The sequence below is a fragment of the Drosophila serrata genome, unplaced genomic scaffold (genome assembly GCF_035046125.1).
Source record: "Drosophila serrata isolate PLE 108 unplaced genomic scaffold, ASM3504612v1 contig_382, whole genome shotgun sequence".
NCBI lineage: Eukaryota > Metazoa > Arthropoda > Insecta > Diptera > Drosophilidae > Drosophila > Drosophila serrata.
In genome coordinates, this window is record NW_028257280.1 from 4785002 (window position 1) to 4799803 (window position 14802).

Below are 14802 nucleotides of genomic sequence, written 5' to 3' on the forward strand. Positions count from 1 at the left end.
TGTGTAGACTCGTGGGTCTATTGGACACGTAGAAATCCAAAGCTTAATTCTAAATTTAATTTCACAAAAAATTAAAGCCTACATAATTGCATTTCTATTTTTTAAAACACGTTGATCCTTTGTTTTAATTATTATAATTTTGGGAATAATTTACTTTACCTCTAATCATTAAATTTAGTCATTAATTGCTTTGCAAGAGTATATATTTATAATATAATATATAAAATGTACAAAATCATAAGAAAAAACTAATGATATATTATAAAAGATAACTAAATAATTATCTACGGGATATCTTATAGCCCATAACAACCACTCGTTACAATTAAGATCACCGATTGTTGCTTGCACTTGCAAAACGTTTTGTCTCAATTAAGAAATAACAACGCTACGGCAATATGTATATATCCATAAAAACGTGCAAATCTCTTACGTATTAAGGGCTTTTCGCCATAAAGACTTTAACGATAGTTTGTTTTTGGCTAGAATCTTGCTTGTCTTCCTCCCGTCATACTCATGTCGATGGGCTGATTTACGGCGGAACTTACACGTGAAGCGACTCTTATTGTCGGCTGCTGGTCGGCTGATTGTACGATTCCCTCCGATTTCGGTCTTATCTTTATCTCTACCGATGTCTGCAGATGATGATGAGATGCCGGTGTTTGTCTTTCCCCCGAAATTGATAAAAACAATCAAGAGGGGTACCTTCAGCGGCACACATTGCGTATGCGTGTTATTTGCACCAAGCTGGCAAACATTGAAAAGAGTTTATCTCCCGTTGCGACCCCTCAATGCCACTTATATTCCATTTAATGGGGATCTTTTTATAGAGCTAGGTCTCTTCATTATGAAATAGCATCCTATTGTCATATTGTCATAGAATTCGTCTAGCCTTTGGGTGCGCTCTACTTGATAAAATGTCTCCCCCCAAGATTTATACGTATGATAATCACGTTAAAGTCTTGTGACCGATTGACTATGATATGTGGTAACCTATATTAAGAAGTACCTACTAGAATGTTTAAAAAATATGCTATATGGGGGTTGAATATTAATATAAAATACACCTTCATCTTATATTTTGGATAGAAGTGTATTTAAACGCTCTAGTATATCTTTGATAAGAATTTGTTAAGCAAACATGTTTTGACTTTAATGTTTAATGTTATGACATTATTGTTATAACGGAAACTTAAGCTGACTTAAGTTCGTGGTCATTTATAATCTTAAAAGATCATAAATATTTGTAAATGTTTACCAAGAACACTAAGAAAACACGTTCTGATCTTAATTCCCAACTTTACGTACTTTCATTAGTTTTTATGTTTGCCCAAAGATGAGAGGTGAGTTGAAAGTCAATATTAATCTTGACAGTTGATTCCATTGTAAGCTGGCTGTGTATCACGTTTTATAAAATATCATTTGGTCGGGTGATGATAGATTGTCGACACTTCGCATCACCGTATTGTAAATCTTTATCTGTTCTCTCTCAGATTATCTTCAAGAGCCGTTGTCTCCGTGCGCACGTTTTCCGACTATATCTACATTAAATAGATAAATCGAAATAAAATAATGGGGAAACTTCCACTGCAAGTGTTTGCATTTCATTAATGATTATTAGATCAACTTGTTGTTTTAATCTATTACGCCTGACTTGAGAAGCAGTAAAAAAAATAACGAGTAAAAATTTATATGTGCATTAATTATATATGGTAAAAATTCTATTTTAAGCTTGCATTTAATAAATTAAAATCTTTAAAATTAAGGAGAATTTTAAATACATTTATATTATATTTTTCTTACCTTTAATGAGTGTATATGTTATATGGTTTACATCTCATTTTGATACCTTTTTTTTGCCATTTCAAAGTTTAACTAGACTTATTTATTGCACTATTTGCTGCCAATATTTATTGAACTGTTTTTCATGTCACGTATAAATTTTTGCTAATATTGCAGGTGAAAATGAGTGTGTTTTTTTGCCTTGGGATATATTCTATAGAAACTGTGCCTACAATTAAAAGCTGTACAACTGAGGGTCACATATTTCTCTTTTTTTTTTTTTTGGTTTTGACTAGCATAAGAGAACTTTTCTGGTATAAAATTTTAACTAAAGCTAAGATCAGACACAATAAAACAATTTTCTTCCATCTTTACAAAATACAAGGGCTCTAATTTTGAAAATTACTGACATTTGCTATAGATATTTACATGTGTCTGACCTTATCTTAACGAGAAGTACAACTAAATGGGTAACAGAAAGTCGAAACGAAAATGATAAGTAATAGTATTGAGCAGGGCGTGGAGTCCTTCAACTATGAGAACTTCTTGGAGGTGAATCCTGCCCGCACATTGCTGGTGGTGGCCGATTTCACAGTTGTCCTGCTCGTCTTGGTCACTGTTGTGGTGTCATTACTGCTGCTGTTTTTGCTGCTGCTGCTGCTGCTGATGTTGCTGCTGCTGCTGTTGCTGTTCTTTGTCGTCGTGTTGTTATTGTTGCTGCTGCTGCTGCTGCTGCTGTTGGCGACCGTGGTGATGCTGCTGCTGCTGGCACTCATCAGCAGCGGACGGCGCGGCGGCATCCGTTCGTTGACCGCATCCATGCCTTTGGCCTCGGCGAACGAGTGGATTTGCGTGGCTGCGGTGAGTCCTTGAAGGGCTGTAAGAAAGGGGAGTGGTAGCAAAGGATAACCAGAGTTCAATTAATAATCATCAATAACAATGTCTTGACCAGAAGATTGAACTATGAAAATAATATATACATATTAAGACATTTCATTATTTAAGAATAATAAATCCATTAAAAAATTACATAATTTACAACCAAGTAGAATTGTAATTTTAATTACATTCATAAAAATCAATATCAATAAAAACCAATTTAAAAGTTTTATAAAAGCCACGGTAGAGTAAACACAAAACTTTGTGTTTAACGACTTATTAATTGTTTATTCAAAATTCAATTTTAATTGTTAATGACCTCAGCTTATATTGGAAAAATTAATATATAAACTAAATTAATACGATTCACGTTGTCAGTAATACAGGAAAAATGAGTGACCAACTAATCAGAGTAGTTTTGATTTTATCGCTCCTACATTTAGTTGTAAAGGTTAAAGATTTGCAAAATAACAAAGAAACACTAAAACATATTTATTGTTATACTTAAAGATCTCTTCGAAATTTGAATTTACCAATGCCAAGTGTACATCATTGGATAAGAAATTTGCTGACTTTGAATATTGCTATCTTAAATCAGTGAATCGGACCTACAAATACTTATCGCTCAAAGTCAAACCCATTGGCAAATTACCTTTTCGATTTCCTGAAACCACATTCTAATATGAATCACACCTGTCCTTTTGACGTGAGTGCATCTTTTGAAGAAACGATTAGTATTGATTTAACTAAGTTTTTGTTTATAGCATGATCTAATTTTGGAAAAAATAACTGTAGACTTTATAAATAATCAAATCACAAAAGTTCTACCCTTCCCAGAGGGAGCCTACATGCTGGAAACTCATTGGATCGCCTATGACATCGATCGCGCGGTGGTTAAAATATATGGCACTCTGTCCTGATCTATTAATAAAAACTTAATACTTATTTTTGGCATAATAAATTGATAATAAAATTTTAAAAAATTACCTAATAGACTAGTTACCAAATAAATAAAAATATTTAAATATTATAACGCATGCAAATAAATCTAATTAGCTAACTAGCCAAATATTCAATCCGATAATAAATGTTAATTCTATATAGAAAATCTGATTGCAAAAAATGCAATGAAAAACACAACCTACATACTTTTTTCCCATTATTCGTTGAATGCCCAACCCTAATGGGAATATTTCTAAATTATACAATTTGAATTAAATAATTATTGCTCACAAAATAAGCTCAGTCCTAATTGTTCCGCCTTCATTGCAAGATGTCTAATAATATTTTGGTTCTTCATTTTTTTGTGTTCCTCTATGTGATTATTAAGGTTTTTATTCCAAAATAAATTAAAGATCAAAGATAAAGGGAACCCAATTTTAGGTATCTTCTAAATTTGAGTTCACCAATATCGAGTGCAACTCAATCGATCCCGATTTCGCAGATTTTGATTATTGCTATCTTAAGTCGGTTAATCGGAGCTACAAATACATGTCACTCAAAGTGAATGTTTATAAAAAACCCGTTTCCAAATTTAAAGTATGTCACTACAAAGTGTAAAGTTAGCATAATTCTTTAGCATCTAATTATTTTAGGATAATATGTTACTGTTAAAGCGGTTTAATGGCTATCGACCTTTTATGTATAATGTCACCGTGGATATGTGCAGATTTATGAAAAAGCCTGACATAAACCCCATCGCCAATTACTTCTATGAGCTCTTTAAAACCTATTCAAATCTTAATCAATCGTGTCCCTTTACAGTAAGTTGATTGAACTACTGCTTAAACTATGGTTAGTTTATATATCTGAAACAGGAAGATGTCATCGTGGATAAACTGCCTGCCACCTTTGTAAATAATCATCTCACAAAGGTTTTACCTTTCCCAGATGGGGATTACTGTTTGGAATCACATTGGTTTGCCTACGAAGTCAAAAGAGCGACGGTTAAAGTGTTTGGCACTTTAATCTGATCAATATATGTATAATAATTGAATTTACAAAAAATAAATTTAAAATTTAATATTTTACAACTATTTTTAAAATTTAAAAGGGTGGCTTGATTTTAAAATTACAAAAATGCTGCAATGCGATCCAATAACAAATTATGCATATAAAAAAAATTCAAAATACATCACAAATTTTTTTTCTGTGTAATTTACGGATAATTAGCGTTAACTATCTACATATGTATTGAAATTTTATTTATTTATTTATTTATTTATATAAAGCTAGCGGTTGGTTGTAAACTAAAGGCTAACTTAATTGAAATTTTATATTTTTTCGCATTTGTCATGGTATGTTGGTGCCAAAAGTGATAAAAAATGAATTAAAATAGGCGGCTTTTTAATGAGAATATAATTTTTGATGTAGCTTGGCTTATTAAATTAAAATGGAATGTTATATATATTGGACCTGAATTCAAATTAATCAAACACAAGTTAATATCCATTGTCGAAAGATGGGTGCCAAATATAAGTTTCTTGTATTTCTTTTGCCGCTTTTATGTTCATTTTTAGGGGTAAGCTATTTTGAAATCCACAAAATAACTATATAACATAATGAACCATCCAAAGGTCTCCTCAAAATTTGAATTTACCAATGCCAAGTGTACATCATTGGATAAGAAATTTGCTGACTTTGAATATTGCTATCTTAAATCAGTGAATCGGACCTACAAATACCTATCGCTAAAGGTTAACTTGTTTAAAACGCCTATTACCAAAGTCAAGGTATAAAAATAATATAAAATCTAATGTGCTAGAATTATGCAAATTTATATTTGAATAATTTTAGATAAATGTTGCCCTCTATAAGCGATATAACGGTTACAGGCCCTTCATGTTCAATATAACAGCAGATGCCTGCAGACTATTGAAAAATCCAGAGTCACTTCCTGTGGCCAGTTACTTTTATGCTTTTTTTACAAAATTCACAAATATGAATCATACGTGTCCCTATGACGTGAGTATAAAATAATAAAATTTTTTTAGTAATAATTACTACCTCATTAATTTTATAAAGCATGATCTCATCGTGGACAAACTCAACATAGACTTTGTCAACACCCAAGCCACAAAGGTTCTACCCTTCCCAGAAGGAGATTACATGTTGGCAACTCAATGGTATGCCTATGATATCAATCGGGCTGTGGTTAAAATATCTGGCACCTTATCTTGAGCTGATTTTAAACTATTATTTAAAGTATTCTGTATTGTTATTATTATTTTCTAACCTTATAAATTTTAATTTGTTATACACTACTTTTTAATTCAGCCGGATGAGAAAACTCTTGCAGATGAAAACACAATACAGTCAAGAGAGACAATAAAAAATAAATACCAAGCATATCATAAAAGAAATATATTTATTTATCTCCTAAAAAGGATTAAGCTGTATAAAGTTAAATACTGAGGAGAAATTTAAAGTCAAAATATAAAACTATTATAAAAAAATTGTGCAGGTGGAAAGTTGTCTTGTTTTGAAGTTTAAATATTAAAAGGTTTTGTACTCAATTGGCTTATTAGTTTGATTTAAAAATACTAATAGTAAAAGTAATAATTTATATATAATATATTACTCATTGGTTTGCCTATGACATTGATTGCCCACTCTTTAAAGTCTATGGTACTCTATCCCACGTAATTATAATAATTCCCAAACAGCTAAACTTTAAAACTTTGTATAATTTAACGTGAACCTGGATTACCTAAACAGCGTAAAATTTTGTTGTTCAATTTTGGTGGTATCATACACCGTCAATCTCAAAACCATAAATACAAAATTTGCTCTATTTAAAAATCCAAATGTATATATAATTAACCTTTGGAATAATAATTTCTGATACGTTTTAAATGATTTTTACGAACAAAATTACTGAAAAGCTTAGTTCTCTTTGTTGCTTTCTCTATTTAAGATGGATACAAATTCTAGCAGACACCTATTAAGCTTAGTTGTAATAATTTGTATGGCTACCGAGGTAATTGCATTTGATATATTTACAAAAATAAAATAAATATTTGAGATATACTTTAAGGTTTCCTCAAAATTTGAATTTACCAATGTCAAGTGCACGACTTTGGATGCGAAATTCAATGACTTTGAATATTGCTATTTAAAATCGATTAATCGAACCTACAAATATGTATCTATTAAAGCGAATTTGTATAAAACGCCAATAACCAAAGTCCGAGTAAGTAAATTTATTCATATAATTGTTATTTCTTCTAATTTTTCATACTTTCTTTTCTTTCCTTAGTTTATTGGAGTACTTTTCAAGCGATTTAATGGCTACAGACCGTTTATGTACAATGTGTCTATGGATGCTTGCAGGTTTTTAAGGAATAAGGACTCCAATCCGATGGCAAAATTCTTCTTTGAGTTCCTGCAATTGTACTCAAATATAAATCATACCTGTCCCTTTGATGTGAGTGAGAGTAGTTACAATATATCTATTAATATTAACTAATATATGCATATCTATATTTTATTTAGCATCCCCTGATTTTGAATAAACTACCATCAAGTTTTGTGAACCATCAATTTACAAAGGATATACCTTTACCGGAGGGAGATTATCTTTTTGAAACACATTGGATTGCCTATGATGTCAAACGTGCGATTGTTAAATTTTATGGCACCCTTTCGTAATATTTTTATATTATTCGAATGTAAAAATTTACAATAAAATAACAAACACTGCTTTAAATTAAATTATACTCTTAAAATATAGATAGATATGTAATTTATATATAAGAATGAATAGTACTTACCCTCCTTGAGGGAATCCCTTCCACCGGACAGAGCACCCACTGGCAAGGCACCCGTGGGCGTTAGACCCTTCAGCTGGAGCACGCTCTCCGACTCCTCCCTGATAAATATTTTGATTATTCAGCTAAATTCTTAAAACATATATAGAAAGTGTGTGGATAATGCACCTGAGAATGGAGAAGACGCGCGACATCTTGCCAATGGCCCGTATCTTATTCCGTATTATCTCTTTGCGCAGCGCCGACATGGAAGCTGCGAATTGAGGTCTCGATTAGACGGAATCTCGCTGGATCACATGCGGGGGGGAATGTTATGGAAAGCAGCCGGAAAATTCGCTGGAAAGCCGATCAAAGCTGCGCTAAAGCTATCACTAAGCTTTTCTATATATTCAGCGGTGGCAATTTGGCGATGGCTCAGGTATTTTTCTTTTTTTGCGACAATGCCATTGGCATTGGTATTATATCTGGCGGCGGTGGCGGTGGCGTTTTCTCTTGCATTTGCATTGGCATTGCTTTTGGCTTGGGCCTGCGCTTAACACGTGGCTTACCTGGCTTACTGGGCGTATTATTTTTATTGTTATTATTCACGTTCGCCGGCACGAGCACAATTTTCTTACGTAGCTCTTTTGTTGGGTTTTTTGGTTTTTGTTTATTTGTTGTGTTTTTTTTTTTGGAGTGGAAAGTTGTTTGGTGTTTTGGTACATTTATTATTATGGGTGTTGGTAGTAGATTGCAGTTGTTGTTTTTTTTTTTGTTTCGGAAAATATTTTTAATAGAAGATTAGTTTGTAATTCAAGTGTATCCATACTTTGCCCACACAACAACCAAAGCACTACGACATTTACACACGGATCTAATAGGATTATATACCCACCCCTGAGACCCAAACTTACCTTCTTCCAGCTCATCATCGGGTCCAGCCACCAGTTCGTCATCCGAGCAAATGTTCAAGATGTTGACCAACATCTCGGTGACCTAAGAGATAATATGGGAAATATTTTTTAAGGTAGATTTTATTCTTAAATGAATTGTTTTCTGATCACTATTTTCAGGGGGATTAACCTCGGAATCCCACTCACCTTCTCACCCACAAAGGGCAGCGACCATGTAAATACGTCCATGAAATTGGGCAGCCAGTAGGGATGCGGTGAGCAATTAAATTGACGAATGTTCATCACGTTGTTCTCGTACTTGAGCACAGCTGCCTTTTGTCAAATGCGTTCATATTGGTTGACAAATGAGCGAGTGCCGGAGACGGAAGTAGATCGACAGATCACGAGAGAGAGAGAGAGAGAAAAAGAGAGAGAGGGAGAAATAGGGCAGAGATATTACGAACGCAGCGCGAATTAAGATCGCACCAGCTCGCAATGCAGCCAAAAAAGATTTCGTTATTTAAAAATAGCAGCAAAAGGCAAGAACAACAAACAGCAAAATAAATAAACAACCCAGACAGGGACAGAGAATCATAGATATAGGGACTACATATAGGGTAGAAAGGAGGGAGAGATATCATACCTTGTTATTGTAAACATCCAAATAGTTGGGGGCGGAGAAAATAGTGATCAGTGAGGGGAAGCCAGTCACCTGGTTCTTTCGATACATGCGGTATCTAGAAAATAGAAAACTATTAGTTAAGGTGCAGAGATAAATACGTAAAATTATAAAAGTAAGGAAAAGTAGAGAACTATATTATTTAGTTAGATTTGTTTGAAATAAAAGTACTCCATACGAAATGCTTACAAGTTTGAAATCAAGCTAGAAAGTGCTCAAAAGTATGCAATAAAATATTTAAAATAGCAAGATTCCTATGCTTTTGATCATAATTTTAGTTGATTTGAAATCTACAGATATTTTTTGTATATATTTTTAATAGATGATGTTATATTTAAAAACTGAACTTACCCAGCATCCTGAGCCTCGTGAGCCCTGACTATCGAAAGCAGGTTGTTCTTCTGCAGAAACTCACAGCAGGCCGAGTAACTAAAGAAGTACGAGCATCCTCTTACTGAGTTGTGGGAGAAGAACTCATTGGTCTTCTCATTGCCAAAGTCCTCCAGGGGATCGGACCAAAGGAGATCGCACATGGGACCATAGGCCGGTGGTTCCCTAAACCGATTTAGCTGAGGGAATATAGTATACATACGTTAATATGCAGAGGTGCATTGTGGGAAACCGTAAACATTTCAGCGTGCCAGTTGTTGGCCAAATTTATTACCGTCTTGATGTCGTCGAGTGTGAATATCTCGGGCGACAGGCCGCCATGGATGCAGAGGAACTGCTGGTTGAGGAGGGCGGCTAGGGGCAGGCAGTCGAACGCCTCCATGCAGGCGTCGTAAATACTTTCCGAATATTTGATGATGCCTTCAAACCAGAAGATAGAGAAAGAGAGTGAGATGTAATGGTGGAATTAATGAATGGAGGAGAATGAGCATCCGTAGGAGAGATTTATCGCATGCGACCGCTTTTAAAAACCCATTAAACGCCTTTGACAACAACCATTAAATGGGAGAAGCGCTTCGTTTATAATATTTCTTCGGTTCTAAAATCAATAGGAGTCAGATAAATTTTCTTTAAGAACCATAAAAAATTATGGCCCTAAAATGTTAATTGGAAATTTCTGGTAAAATTATTAAATTTTTATTAAAAATGATCAATGAAAACAAGTTTATTTTTCATGTGAAAATATCCGAAATTAAACCTAAACCATTTTCTGAAACCCAATTTATTTTCTCTAGAATCTGGCTGCTTATTATGTCATGTATATTTTTTATGACAAGTAAACTTAACATTTTTATATTCCTTTTTAATTCTATTGGCTGTGTGCTTTCGAACTTACATTCCTGTTTGAAGGTAAAGTACTCTGTTAGGTGTCTGCACTCGTGATTTCCTCGCAGGAGGGACAGTGTGGTGGGGTAGGTTATTTTCAAAGACCACAGATATAGAACGCACTGAAAGCAACAAGTATTTACTATAAATTTTAAATAAAACATAAAAGCATTTATACAAAAATCTTAAATTTATTTAAATTAAATTAAAATCTTTACAGAGAGTTAAACCATCTCACCTCTATGCTAAAGTAACCTCTATCCACATAGTCGCCAAGAAAGAGGTATCTAGTGGTGGCAGGTGGTCCACCAACTTCGAAAAGCTTAACCAGGTCAAAGAACTGTCCGTGAATATCACCGCAGACGGTAATGGGTGCCTCCACGTCGATCATATTCTTCTCCTCACGCAGCAGGGCAGCACCCTCGGTGATGATTCTCAAGGCCACGGCCTCCTCGACACGTCCCTCCAACAAAAAGTGCTGACGCAGTGCATCGAAGTTGGGCTTTCCTGTCTTGGGATCATCGTAGACCTCCGACATGGTCAATTTGTGGGTGGGTGGCAGAGGCACATCTACGTGGATACACCGAAAAATATTTAGATTTCATTTTAAACAATTAATTACAATTAAGTGATTTATAATAGATAAGAGGAAGCATTATAAAAAACATGTTACAAATATAGATAAATCTCAGAAAATAAGAGGAAGTATCACAAAGGCACAAGACTTTTGATCTTAATAAAACTCTACGGCAAGAAAAGACGACCCCTCTCTATTGAGAACAAAATCAATATACGTCTTAATAGACAGAAAGATCAACAAAATTGTATAAATTTAAAACCAAATATTGGTTTTACATACCGACAAAAAATTCTTTCTTGTGTAGTGGGGTGCATTGATAGAATTATAATAAACATTGCTGTCTGATCGCGATGTGGGTTAACGAGCTGCTGCAACTTAGCGCCAATATTCGGTTTGGCCGCTTTTCTTGGCCCGCCAATAAAGAAAAACCCAAAAATTCAGCCAGATGCAGCCACATGAGTTTCGTACGCTAATTACAAAAATTTGACTGAGTGAATATAAAAGTCGAAAATTGATTGGCACACACAAAAACAAACAAACGTAATCACACCAGGCCGAACGCCATTTTTAATTGTCATAATTTTGGGGAAATTGTTGAAAATTTGATGCTACGACCAATAAAATGCCAATGTGTGGCATTTGTTGTTTTGTTTGTTATGGGTGCTCATAGATAATTAAATTTATTTTTATTGGCCCCATAAACCTAGAACAAAAGCAAATGCCGCTTTCGAATTTAAAGGTTATTTGGTTTTTGAAAAAAGATGTCAACGAAATAATGAAAACTACAATTTAACTTTAGTACCATAGTAAAAATTTAAAATGCGTTTTGAAAAACATGGTAAAGGTTCTTAAATATTTATTAATTTTTTGATGTCTTCATAATGCATTCCATCTTTGTTACCTGAAGTTTATAAATTATCTGCATGTTTTAAAAGAATCGCTAGACAAATATGTTTTTGATTTGAAATAACATATTAAAAGCATCAAATAAAAAGTTGACAAGCTGCTAAAATTAATGCTTATTATTATAAAAGTTTCTTTAAGTCTCCAATCTTTTCTCTTAACTCTTAAATACCTTATTTCCCTCTCTAATTTCTATTTTTTCAAAGAAATGTAGTTGAAAACTACTAATTTTGACACTAATGCAGGCGGTCGGTACGTCAGAAATCCATTGATGCATGATCGAATATCATTAAAGATACAATCCGCCAGAGGGTTACGTGTTTGGGTTAATGCTTGAGTGGGGTCTGTACAAATCGGTTTAGAATATAATTTAAAATTTACCATCGACCATCCGCTCCTTGGTTTTTGTGTACTGCATTTTCTGTTTGTTACCAGTGGTGGCTGTCGGTGGGTTTTTGGCTGAACTCGTTGAGGATTTTGTGGATTTGTCTGCGCTGCCACTTTTGGATAGCGACGATTTTCTCGTCACCGAACTTCGCGTGGAGGCCGACATATTGTTAGATTATTTATTCGGCTTTTGTTTTGAATTTTTTGTATGAATTTTAATGTGTTTTATATTTTTTGTTGTTGATCTTTTTGCGATTCCTTAGCATGGGATATATATTTTTTAATGGCTTGATTTTTCGCTGGTGCTGAAAGTGTTACTAGCACAAGAATTTAGAAAATTATACGCCTTTGCCTAGCGTCTTTATGGACACTCATACACACACTCGTAAAATCGCACACACACACACACACACTGCGGGACACATGAAAATATACAAATATATTTAGGCAATAAATAAAATTTGTTGTTATATTGTATAGCTGTGGACTTTCTTGTATTTTTAGCCAGGCAATGCCAATAGCGAGATAGAGACAACTTTTATTTATTATTTTCTTTACTATATTTTTGCCAACCATTCGCTATGCTCGACACACACAAAATAAATGCCGAACAATTAATATTTCAAATTGGTGCAATTATTCAGAGACGTATTAACTTTTCATTAAGTCATCACATTGTTTTTCACGTATGTTAAGTATATTTGTATCTTGGCAAAGGGCGCACTTCAATTGAGTCGGAAAATTGCTCGACACTTTGTGCTAATTACCCACAAAACAAACGCGAGCTAAAATAGCAAAACGGATATAGAAATAGAATCTGAACCTGAGTGAGCGGACGCTAAACGAAAGGCATACACATATATCACTTTGGTCACACTTTGTCTGCAATTATTATTATTTTCATGCAGATCTTTAGGCTAATCCTTGCGGGTTTTTCGTGCCTTAGTCTCGCTGATTTTCTTCGTGGAACACGACACAACGCATTTCCCAAGTTGGCGCGTCGCGATTTTCCTCGAAACTGAGCGAAAAATTTTGTTTGCCAAACGATCCGCAGCGTATGGCATCCAAGATCCAAATCGAAAGCCCGAAGAAGATCGGTACAGATCGGCGGATCTCTCACCGGATCTCTCAGGCTGCGCCCTTGACTCGCACTCTCCGATAAAAATACACGAAAAACTATAATTTATAATACCAGGATTGCATTAAATAAAATATAGTCTAATTTTACAATATTGTAACATTTTTATATAAATTTTAAACCTGCATGTATGTCAAGAAAAGGAAATAATTCAAGGTTTTCAATTTTATTTAAAACCTTTGATGTAAATTGTAAAATATATTTCTTTTAACTATTTTAAGGACGTCATTTACAAATCTTTCCATATATTTTTAATGAAGGACCTTATTTAAAATTTTTTTCATTATTTAAAACCATTTGAGATTTAAAAACATTTAAAAGGAAAGGAAGCTAGTTTCGGAAACCTGTATTTTTATACCCTTGAAATGTAGAATACATAGAACATAACTTCGTTGAAAATGCATTAATTTTCAATCGGAAAACTCTGTGTTAGTTTTTATTAGATTACCAAATCTGCATTTAATTAAAAAAAATTTACATTGAAATTTGTAATATTTTAATGATGTAACCCCTTATAAAATTTTACAAAAATTGGTAAAATTTTCTTTTCCTGCCGGAGATGGACGGATCTAAGATGCTGATCAAGAATATTTATACTTTATAGGGTCGGAAATGACTCCTTCAGTTAGTTTGACTAAAATTATAATACGATAGTCTGAAAATTATAGAACTTAAATTATTCATTTAATTATCACAATATATTTGTGCAAAAATGAGAAAAAACTCAATTTCTAATGCATTTTTTTCAAGTGTAAAAATATACCCTCTCTTCCGTAGGGTTCCTGCCTCTGCTCTACCGATCTATTTATTTATTATTTTATTGGGTTAATGTCACACACGCACTTTGCTCACACACTGTCTCTCCGCCTCGTCCACAGCTTCCACTTCCCCTCGAAATGCCCTTCTGCCCGATCGGCGACCTTCGCAGACATTTACACATCTGCGCTATGTCTCCCCCGATTCCCCATTCTATATCTCATTCCCCATCCACATCCACATCCGCTCGCAATGCTTTTCAACTTGACCGTGAGACGCATCGTCGTTGTCCGCTTGTCCGTGATATTGAGTGTGTGCGTACGATTGTGCCTGCCTCTCGTTATAAAGACGTGTGTGTGTGTTTGCTAGAAATTGGGCGCCAATAGGTGGGTGTCGCTATAATTATAGTCTTGACTTTGTGCGCGCCTCGTGCAAAAATATATGAGTACTATAAATAGTCGGGTATATTGGTTAGGTTAAAAGGGATGTACAATTGTGATTAGTTAAGATTGATTTTGACAAAGAGAAATTCATCTCTAAATAAAAGATAATAAAAAATATAAATAAATGTATTGTATAATATATATAAAAATGTAGAATAATATAATATATATTTAAATGCCACATTTAAAATATGTATACTTATATATTAAGGTACTTCCTGCTCGAAGATCTAGAAAATTTATATGGTCTCACGTATCCAACAGGTTAATGTCCCAATGTAAAATTTTATATATATTGCAGTTAAAAGTATTACTCTTTAAATTAAATTGTACAAGAAT

General features: G+C 33.8%; 4 protein-coding genes and 1 pseudogene across 31 annotated transcripts; 4 read left to right on the forward strand and 1 right to left on the reverse strand.

Annotated features, from left to right (window-relative positions):
• Positions 1–1884: 1884 nt before the first annotated feature.
• Positions 1885–13212, reverse strand: CanA1 (Calcineurin A1). 27 transcript variants are annotated; one of them, XR_015273387.1, is made up of 13 exons: positions 13068–13189; positions 12121–12443; positions 10495–10826; positions 10267–10378; positions 9646–9791; positions 9333–9550; positions 8946–9039; positions 8510–8631; positions 8324–8405; positions 7979–8053; positions 7599–7683; positions 7434–7531; positions 1885–2659 (listed from the first exon to the last, which is right to left on the reverse strand). XR_015273387.1 is itself a non-coding variant. In XM_086840595.1 (13 exons), the coding sequence occupies exons 2-13, from the start codon at positions 12290–12292 to the stop codon at positions 2316–2318; spliced, it is 1884 nt and encodes a 627-aa protein (XP_086696721.1). In that variant the 5' UTR covers positions 12293–12384; positions 13068–13212; the 3' UTR covers positions 1885–2315. The 27 variants fall into 27 exon arrangements, 20 of the variants coding, with proteins under 20 accessions (XP_086696721.1, XP_086696717.1, XP_086696719.1 ...); XM_086840595.1 differs by having other exon boundaries at positions 8510–8635; positions 12121–12384; positions 13068–13212; XM_086840591.1 differs by having other exon boundaries at positions 8510–8635; positions 12121–12431; positions 13068–13212.
• On the forward strand, positions 3053–3769 carry LOC110186265 (uncharacterized; annotated as a pseudogene). The gene is made up of 3 exons (XR_015273221.1): positions 3053–3073; positions 3172–3367; positions 3426–3769. The product of XR_015273221.1 is annotated as an uncharacterized LOC110186265 (transcript).
• On the forward strand, positions 3935–4755 carry LOC110186264 (uncharacterized). Its single transcript, XM_020955371.2, has 4 exons — positions 3935–3991; positions 4045–4200; positions 4257–4424; positions 4479–4755. The coding sequence occupies exons 1-4, from the start codon at positions 3935–3937 to the stop codon at positions 4632–4634; spliced, it is 537 nt and encodes a 178-aa protein (XP_020811030.2). The 3' UTR covers positions 4635–4755.
• On the forward strand, positions 5223–5860 carry LOC110186263 (uncharacterized). The gene is made up of 3 exons (XM_086839892.1): positions 5223–5393; positions 5458–5625; positions 5686–5860. The coding sequence occupies exons 1-3, from the start codon at positions 5223–5225 to the stop codon at positions 5839–5841; spliced, it is 495 nt and encodes a 164-aa protein (XP_086696018.1). The 3' UTR covers positions 5842–5860.
• Positions 6578–7311, forward strand: LOC110186911 (uncharacterized). The gene is made up of 4 exons (XM_086840608.1): positions 6578–6640; positions 6698–6847; positions 6941–7087; positions 7156–7311. Exons 1-4 carry the CDS (start codon positions 6578–6580, stop codon positions 7309–7311), a joined length of 516 nt encoding a protein of 171 aa, XP_086696734.1.
• Positions 13213–14802: the final 1590 nt, after the last annotated feature.

Bases quoted from the DNA above. Each gene is read 5' to 3' on its own strand.
- CanA1 (XM_086840595.1), bottom strand. From the start codon at position 12,292: ATGTCGGCCTCCACGCGAAGTTCGGTGACGAGAAAATCGTCGCTATCC. The intron at 10,827-12,120 runs GTAAATTTTAAA...GTATCCACGTAG, and splicing joins CAAGGAGCGGATGGTCGATG to ATGTGCCTCTGCCACCCACC. The intron at 9,551-9,645 runs GTAATAAATTTG...ATATTCCCTCAG, and splicing joins CACTCGACGACATCAAGACG to CTAAATCGGTTTAGGGAACC.
- LOC110186263 (XM_086839892.1), top strand. From the start codon at position 5,223: ATGAACCATCCAAAGGTCTCCTCAAAATTTGAATTTACCAATGCCAAG. The intron at 5,394-5,457 runs GTATAAAAATAA...GAATAATTTTAG, and splicing joins CGCCTATTACCAAAGTCAAG to ATAAATGTTGCCCTCTATAA. The intron at 5,626-5,685 runs GTGAGTATAAAA...AATTTTATAAAG, and splicing joins ATCATACGTGTCCCTATGAC to CATGATCTCATCGTGGACAA.
- LOC110186264 (XM_020955371.2), top strand. From the start codon at position 3,935: ATGTCTAATAATATTTTGGTTCTTCATTTTTTTGTGTTCCTCTATGTG. The intron at 3,992-4,044 runs GTTTTTATTCCA...ACCCAATTTTAG, and splicing joins TCCTCTATGTGATTATTAAG to GTATCTTCTAAATTTGAGTT. The intron at 4,425-4,478 runs GTAAGTTGATTG...TATCTGAAACAG, and splicing joins ATCAATCGTGTCCCTTTACA to GAAGATGTCATCGTGGATAA.
- LOC110186911 (XM_086840608.1), top strand. From the start codon at position 6,578: ATGGATACAAATTCTAGCAGACACCTATTAAGCTTAGTTGTAATAATT. The intron at 6,641-6,697 runs GTAATTGCATTT...ATATACTTTAAG, and splicing joins TAATTTGTATGGCTACCGAG to GTTTCCTCAAAATTTGAATT. The intron at 6,848-6,940 runs GTCCGAGTAAGT...GTACTTTTCAAG, and splicing joins ATAAAACGCCAATAACCAAA to CGATTTAATGGCTACAGACC.